Source organism: Ptychodera flava, chromosome 18 (assembly GCF_041260155.1).
Source record: "Ptychodera flava strain L36383 chromosome 18, AS_Pfla_20210202, whole genome shotgun sequence".
Lineage (NCBI taxonomy): Eukaryota > Metazoa > Hemichordata > Enteropneusta > Ptychoderidae > Ptychodera > Ptychodera flava.
The window spans coordinates 11,178,653-11,187,313 of NC_091945.1; the positions used below are offsets into that span (position 1 = coordinate 11,178,653).

An 8,661-nucleotide genomic window follows, 5' to 3' on the forward strand; every position below is an offset into this window, starting at 1 on the left:
CAGAGTACAACCAGAAAAACAACAAGAAATATTTAAACCAGAAAAACAAGAATGACAAAAGTAATTAAGGTTTAACTTTAGGTACTAGAGGTCAACTTTAGCAACATGCATAGCAGAAACAAGCCCCTCTTAGTTTAGTATAAACGGTCTTCCCCCATCTACTGTCTATGGTTGCAGCTGGTCTGTTAATATGTAACAGTTCATAAACAATGACAGGAAATGAGTCAAGATCAGTGGAGTTTGCCTGTTTCTCACTGGTATGCCTCCTGCACATTTGCAGGATTTCACTTTTTCTTACCTCATTTGCACATTTTTGACACTGATGTGTTCATTTGAACAAATTCACATCTCAACCCCTGCATCTACCTGTACACCAAATACTGAGATGGTAGCTTTGGCGGTATGGAAGCCTTTGTGTGTGACGGACATACATCCGCACATACCCACAAATATACAGACATACAGACATGCAAATCAGATGCAAATGAACTGATTCAGCTTATAAGATAACCTCACATTGGTACACCAAATGTGAGCTAAAAAATGAGCTTATGTTAATATACTTGTGTATTTTGTCTGTGTTTGGTTGGCTGGCTGGTAGGTTTTTAAAAAAGCCAAGGATGGCAAACAAAGAATTTTCTTTAAATGCCCTAAGAGAAGAATATAAAGCACATAATAAATATTACAATTATTGACCTTTTGACAAATAATATTGCCAGATGTTAAATACAAAGGATGGAATGCATGACATTCCCATAGTGATCCCAAGTACACTGAGACCACTATAATTAAAGGATCATTAATGCTAACTTTTTATGATATTTTCACTATTTTTGTTTTGAATGTCAACTACAGTTTCTTGTTCTTTTCCCCAAAGCATGTTGCATTACACATTATTCAGCTTGTCAACTCAACCTGGAAATGTGTAAACTGCATTATTGTTGACCTGTGGTTAACATTGGAAGTACACCACTCGTTGTGTAATGTGACGTGATTGATATGAAGTTACTGAGGTTCAAAGAGTCAGAAAATACATAATGTTTTAACGTTTCAAAATGGCTGACCATCAAAGTAATCAGGGGGGAAAATTGAGATGACCACATTTCTGTGAAACAAATTGATGCAAAAATGAAATGCATTGTGAATCTGTCATTACCTCTGAATGTAAATTTTTGCTCTTAAAATTTGTCACTAATGACAAATTACTTGAAAAATTATGAAAAAATTTAAACTGCGATGCATGGATTCATTCCAGTGCAGTTACGGTAAAAGGGAAATTCACTGACAGCATAAATGCAACTTTGACAAAGAAAAAATAAAAATTAATAATACTATATAGCAACTATGTTAGCAGAGGTAAAGTAATTGAAAATAACGTTTACTATCGCGAGTTGAAAATGTCATGATGATGGAAGTGTCCTACAGGGTTTCTTGATGTCTTTAATCACAACAGAACTTTTCTTGATATCTGTCAATCTGATTCTTTAGATCCATGATGAGAAATTAGAATTCAAAGATAGAGCCAAGGCCAGGATTGGTTCACTTGATCATGCTGATCACCAACCAGGTGGAGGCAATGTTAAAGTAAGTATAACCAAAATGCGCACTTTCCCAGATTAGGAAAGTACTGAATCATTAGAATTAATATACTGCTTTGTTTACAATGACAATTGCTCTGACAAAGGCTACTGCGATGTTAGCTCTATGTGGCAGGGGTGTGTTACTGGCGTTATACAGGTGGTGCGAAGCCATATAACGCCGGGAACATACAGCCCCGTACGCAGGGCTAGGACAGGTAGCTCTGCGTGGCAGGGCTGTGTGTTACCAGCGTTATACGGCCTGCCTCCAAAGGCCGTCTAATGCAGGTAACACACAGCCGTGCCACGCAGAGGTACCATGATGTATGATAGCGAGTATGTATATGCAAGCGCTTCATGAACTCCACAGCATGTAGAGGAGTTGCAGTCAGAAAAATGTAACAACTTCAATAGCTTAGTTATATAAACCCCTTTTCATTAGGATGGGGATTTAACTGAGTCAGGTTCTGACTGTGATGTCTTCGCTAGATGACTAGGTTCTGTACATTTTGAGTGCAAAACTGAATATTCATGTGTAAAATTCAAACAAACTTCTTGCTGTTATCTTCATTAACTGCAACATAAATGGAAATGTGATGATCATACATATACATGGGATGACTAAAGGCAGGGGTGATTGAATCATGAATTCATGAAAATAGGTCAAAGGTAATGTTGCTAAAAATGATAGGTATTATACCAACTGATAAATTGAAAAAACCTATCTACTCAGTAACAATGAGATACTGAATTGGCATATTTGCAGGGATATCTGATGTTGATGATATTAACATTTTTTTTCTGTTTTTCAGATAGTTGATGAGAGACTTGAATTCAAAGACAAAGCCAAGGCAAGAATTGGTTCACTGGATAATGCTGATCACCAGCCTGGAGGTGGAGATGTTACGGTAAGTGTCAGAATTATGGATTTATTGGATCTTGATAACTATGTGTTTGTATCAATTCTGGTAAAGTTTTCACCCAATAACAAATTCAATAGTCAGTTTTGAATATTTACAGAGCGTTGCTTTAATATTATTCAGTTTATTTTCCAAACATCACACTAACGTTTTATGCACTGATAATCTGGATAAAGTCACAATCAGCAGTCCAAGTAATGTAACAATGTTTTGTTTTCTTTTGTTTGTAATATTTTTGTGTTCCCGTGTCACCAAAAGTAAGACCATATTCAGCTTTTTTTCCATATGCAGTAGCTGTTATTTTAGCTTTAAGCTTATTGTTCACTTGATATAGCATTTCAGGTAATCACTTTCAATTAAGTCAACAGCGTGTATAACTGATACTTTGAATCCTTAAAGAATCATTCATTGAAATTTAAACAAAAACAGAAACAAATATCACAATTCAAATGTGACAAAAAATGAATGAAATAAGCAAAGTGAATCTACAGTACATGAAGTGATAAAATAAAAAGTAACTGTGGAAGAATGAAAACAAACTTTGTTCTTTCACAACAAGGGTTAAATAAATATAATGTGCTCCTTAGGAATGCTTGCATGCTGCTCTCAATTTTTTATTTTTATTTATATTAATTTTTTGATACATTTTGCTGTTTATTCAGTTTTGGTTCTGAGAATATATTTTAAAATTTGAAAGTGGACATTTTTTAGATCCCAACATACAATGTTAAAAGCTACTTCAGTAAAGTGTCCAGTCGTGTTGGATCATTGGAGAATATTAATCACGTCCCTGGGGGAGGTGATGTTAAGGTAAGGGGTGTGTCACTCCTTGTGTGTGGGTAACTGTCAAGACTCCCTTCCCCCTTGATTGTCTCTTCAATCCCGGTCAATTTCATTAATCAACATGAACGAAAATGTTGCTTGTTTAACTAGCCCAAGAGAAATAAAATTTTCTTAACAAGTGTAATTGTTTCTCAGTTCAGTGTTTAGCATGTTGATTACTGGTATATCATGTCCATTAGAGCCACTTTCTGACTAAAGCTGTGTGTTCTCACAGAAGAATGTATTGCCTGAAACAGTTTTTCATGGATTTATTTAACTGTGTGCACAATACTAACAAAACTAACAAAATATCAGACAGTTGGTAAGTTCTGTGACAGTAATAGCCTTCAAAAAGTTTCAACATCATTTTTGCTTTTGTAACTCAGGGTTGTATAATGGCATTTTACCAGTTTCGGTGTATTCCCTTCTCACGTCCTAATGATGTTGTAACAGCTTTTTTCACTTTTTTGATGATAAACAACTTTTCAGATGACATTACAGTTATTGAACCAACAAAATTGATTGGTAATCTCCATGAAAACCAAGGCAAATTGATTTATTCGACCAGTCATACCTTTTTCAATGGTATCTTGCTACAATGTATTATAAAGTACTCATGTTTATTGCAATTTTTTTCATTACCAGTTCCATCCAGAGACTTCAAGTCTTTGACAATGTGTTCAAAATAGGTAAAGGTTTTGTCTTGTTAAAGGCAGGAAACCTTTATGTGGCAGGTTGTGATTCAAAATGTTTTTGTTTTGTTTTTGTTTTTCATTGTATATGGTTCATACTCTTTAATGAGAATTCATTCCACATCGAAATGTTTTGCCACCTTCTCTGTGTCACATTCTAAGGAGTTTGCTTACTCTTCCCAGATTCATGACGAGAAACTTGAATTCAAGGAAAGTGCCCGTGCAAGGATCGGTTCCCTGGAGAATGCTGATCATCAACCTGGAGGTGGAGATGTGACTGTGAGTGAAATTATTGACTGGCATTTATGGAACAAGTCATCGTGATGACACAGTCCCCGCTTGTCCATTTTGTTATAATCTCTTTAGGTAGCTGTGGAATGACATTGATGCAACGGGTGCATCAGGCCTGTGACTTGCATAATAAAGTAATCTGAGGAACGTTCAATAAAAGACTCATCTCTGCCGGTGTTGACCACTAAAGGAACTTTTGATTACATCACACATAACGATGCCCTCACTGCCTCTAGTGTCATGACAGCACATACTATACACATGGTTTGGTGGAATTTTCGAAATGGTATGGGATCGGGTATGTTGTTGTAATCAGCCATTTTGGATCATATAATGAAACAAATTAATGTGCACAAGAATGCAGCTATATCACGTTTAAACAAAATCAGTCCATTGAAGGACAGTGACCTATGTTTATAAAATTGAAATCAAATGGCTGTCTATTGACCATATGGATCGTAGCACAAAATTAGTAGACATGCATAAGTATGCCATAGTACTTTATCTTTGTACCAAGTCTCAACAACATTGGATAAGGAATATTGCATATGATTAAGCCTCAAAGACATGAAAAATCCAAAAATGACAATCTGGCAGCCATATTGGAACATGTCACGAAGTAAATTGACATGTATACATGTATGTGTACCATAGTGCTTGATCTTTGTGCCAAGTTTGGACAAAATGGGTTAAAAAACCTTTGAATTATGCTTCAAAGACATGCAAAATTCCAACAAAATGGCAGTTCTGCAGCCATATTGGATCCTATCGCAAGGTTAATTGATACATGCATATGTATGCCATAGTGCTTTGCCTTTGTGCCAAGTTTGAACAAAATCAGTTCAAGGATGTTTGAGTTATGGTTCAGAGACATGAGAAAATCGCAAAAAAATGGACGCCTGTTGGCCATATTGGATCATATCATGAAATAAAGTGGCGTTCATATGAAGGGCATAATGTTTTGCTTTTGTGCCAAATTTGAACAGAATCGGTTCAAGGATGTCTGAGTTATGGTCCAAAGACATGAAAAATCGCAACAAAATGGCTGCCTCACGCCCATATTGGATCGTATCCCAAAATAATTTTACATGCACATGAAGGCCATAGTGTTATGCCTTTGCGCCAAGTTTTAACAGAATCTGTTCAAGGATGTCTGAGTTATGATCCAAAAACATGAAAGATCCCAACAAAATGGCCGCCTCACGCCCATATTGGATCGTATCGCAATATAATTGACAAGCATATGTAGGCCATAGTGTTATGCCTTTGTGCAAAGTTTGAACAGAATCGGTTCAAGGATATTTGAGTTATGGTTCAAAGACATGAAAAAATCGCAAACAAAATGGCTGCCTCGCGGCCATGTTGGATCGTATCGCAAAATAATTTGACATGCACATGTAGGCCATAGTGTTATGCCTTTGTGCCAAGGTTGAACAGAATATGTTCAAGGATGTCTGAGTTATGGTCCAAAGACATGAAAACCGCAACAAAATGGCCGCCTCGCGCCCATATTGGATCGTATCGTGATATAATTTTACATGGATATAAAAGCCATAGTGTTATGCCTTTGTGCCAAGTTTGAACAGAATCTGTTCAAGGATGTTTGAGTTATGGTCCAAAGACATGAAAAATCGCAACAAAATGGCCGCCTCGTGGCCATATTGGATCGTATCACAAAATAAATCGACGTGCATCTGTAGGTCATAGTGCTATGCCTTTGTGCCGAGTTTGAACGAAATTGGTTCAGCAGTGTCTGAGAAACTGTTGATGACGGACGGACGGACGGACGGACGGACGGACGGACGGACGCACAGACGGGACCCAATCTATAAGTCCCCGCCGGACTTCGTCCGCGGGGACTAAAAAACAGTTGATTATAGCAGTGGATAAAATATGTCTGGTTTATTTCTGTTCTGAACTAAAATTCCCGTACTAGTCTATATACTGCATTAATTCTGAGCAGAGACTCACACATGGTTACACCATTTGAGTGATTTTTCCAATAGTGAAGATTAAAAAATGTCTTTTTAGCATATTTGCTCAGCATTTTTTGGCCAAAATATATTTAATTTGAAAATATATTTTAAATTCTTGTAAGCTTTCTGAACCACGATTCATCTCCTCTTTACACAGATTGAATCCCACACTCTTGACTTCAATGAGAATGCCTCATCAAAAATTGGTTCAATGCCAGAGCCAGTTACAGAAGACCCATTTCAAGAATAGTACCACAGGTTTCAAAGGTAGTCTTGCACATTCTATTCAAAAGTTACAGCAGAACGCATTACAGTTTGCAATTTGGACCGTGAAAGTTTTAAACATCACTATGCAAATTTTTCAAACATGTAATGTTTCAGCTTTTTATGCATTTAATATTTGAGCAATGTTAAAAGAGGTTTCACATTTTAACAACTTAGCACATTCATCTGAATCCCGCAGAGAGACAAACTGTAGAACACACCATGTCGTGATAAAATCCAAATGAAAATGGACATGTCCACTTCTGGTCACAGAACAAAAAGTGATGTCAGTTGTTTAGAACAGAGTGAGCACATCCTGCCCATCATGCACCAACTGCCACACATCAGTGTGTTGGTCTTGTTGGAAGTGGTGACATACTAGTATATTGTGACATTAGGACTTACTTTAGATGAAAAAATAAGAATCTGAACCATAAAGAGATGCTGTAATGAACAAATAACTGATTCAGAAGCATTTTCTCAGATAAAATCATAAAATTCTATTTGATATGAATGGTTGATTAAAATAATTGTTGTTATATAAAATAATGTAGAATTGCCCATAGATGCCAAACTTCCAACAAAATTTTGTGCATATTCAACAAATTATCAAACGTATTTCATACTATTGATTCTTTAAAATTTGTTATACCAGAAAGATATTTGGTAAACATTTGCCATCATCTTGAAGTTTATGTTTCTTTTCAACTGACAGATGTCATGTGACTATCAGGGGACTCTCCAGTCACAACAAGGTCCAAATCTTGCCAGGACTCCAATGTAATATCAAGATAAAGAAACTGAACAAGTGATGAAGATTGGCCATGCGATCAAATCTACGGAAACTGCTTCAATGTCATGTTCAACTGCTGCAATAAAGAGGAACATTTGGTTTCCATCTCTGAGCAGCTGTGTTATTTCGCTGATTCAAAATAAACCCAGGATTCTTGGACATGCCAAGGCTTTATTTCAAAACACGCTTCAGAGATTGATAAGCGAAAAGACAACAGTGTGATGTCTCTTTCCTTAGTCGCCATAGAAACATATATTTTATCCATAATGTGAGTTCGAACAAACAGCAATGGTGATAAAGATAATAGGGCCTGGAATAAGGTATTGTTTTTCTGACAGTACGGTGGAATTCTTTTTTTAATTTGTAGATCATCATTTCAGATTTTATTTTTCCTCAAGACTTTTATGTAAATTTTTGAAGTAAATGAATAAATGGCATTGTAATTTTCTAGATTCATATTGTTTTTCACCCAAAAATCATGACGAACACAACTCTAAATTAACAGAAGCATTTGAACATAAACTTTCACAACATTTTTTTATAAATCGGCAGCCATGTGATGTAAGTTGTCTTGTCGAACAATCAAGTCTCCTTTTAAAAATATGAACTTTGACAGGTATTAACTTTGACCTATATTCCACAACAGACCCTAAAGAAACTCTGAAGGGTCTAAGATTCCGCAGAGTAAAATTTACCAAAATTGTAGTTCTCAAAAATCCAGTGATTGCAGAGTCAGTCAGTAGTTGTGGATCGAATTTTCAGTCTGTAGTCGTACTTCAAGCTAGTTACATGGACGATTTTCAAATACAAAATCCACACTAGTAGAAGTAGTCATATTTGCATGATTATTGTAAGCGTACTAGTACCCTTCACTTGTTTCATTATCAACACTCCATTCCACATATATATACCTGCAAGAGTTACAGTAAATGTTTTGTTCACCAGTTTTTCAGAAAAGTCCAGAAGAATCTGCACACAACGTCATTCTCACATTTCAAATTGTGTTTTATTTCACTTCTTATAGTAAATACCTGACTTTCCTATATCTCTGAATGTTAAAGTATGTCAGTTTTTTTCAGTGAATATTAAAAAGTTCGCACAGTTCGTACAAGTCAAATCCTTAGCACTTGTTTTTTCTCGGTAAATATTTTGTCACACTTTCCGAAGATGTTGCAAATTTTCATACAAGGCATAGATGTAGAGGGTTTTGCGCTATTGGAATTAAAAACGAATTGTCAGTCTACTTTAAAGGAAGAGGTCTTGTCGGAACAGAGCATGTGCGACTTTTGCGACTTTTTTGTTTGGGATCAGTGTATTCCATGCACG

General features: G+C 36.1%; 1 protein-coding gene across 8 annotated transcripts in view; it reads left to right on the forward strand.

Annotated features, from left to right (window-relative positions):
* The window catches only part of LOC139116823 (microtubule-associated protein tau-like), a 55,051-nt gene extending 46,599 nt beyond the window's left edge, over positions 1–8,452 (forward strand). For 7 of the 8 annotated variants that reach the window (XM_070679509.1, XM_070679511.1, XM_070679513.1 and 4 more), the window contains 5 exons: positions 1,489–1,584; positions 2,390–2,485; positions 4,195–4,290; positions 6,436–6,545; positions 7,258–8,452. In XM_070679509.1, coding sequence (XP_070535610.1) covers positions 1,489–1,584; positions 2,390–2,485; positions 4,195–4,290; positions 6,436–6,528 — 381 coding nt within the window. In that variant the 3' untranslated portion in view covers positions 6,529–6,545; positions 7,258–8,452. Of the gene's footprint in view, positions 1–1,488; positions 1,585–2,389; positions 2,486–3,208; positions 4,124–4,194; positions 4,291–6,435; positions 6,546–7,257 lie in introns of those variants that run through there. The other variant, XM_070679510.1, reaches the window with a different exon arrangement.
* Positions 8,453–8,661: the final 209 nt, after the last annotated feature.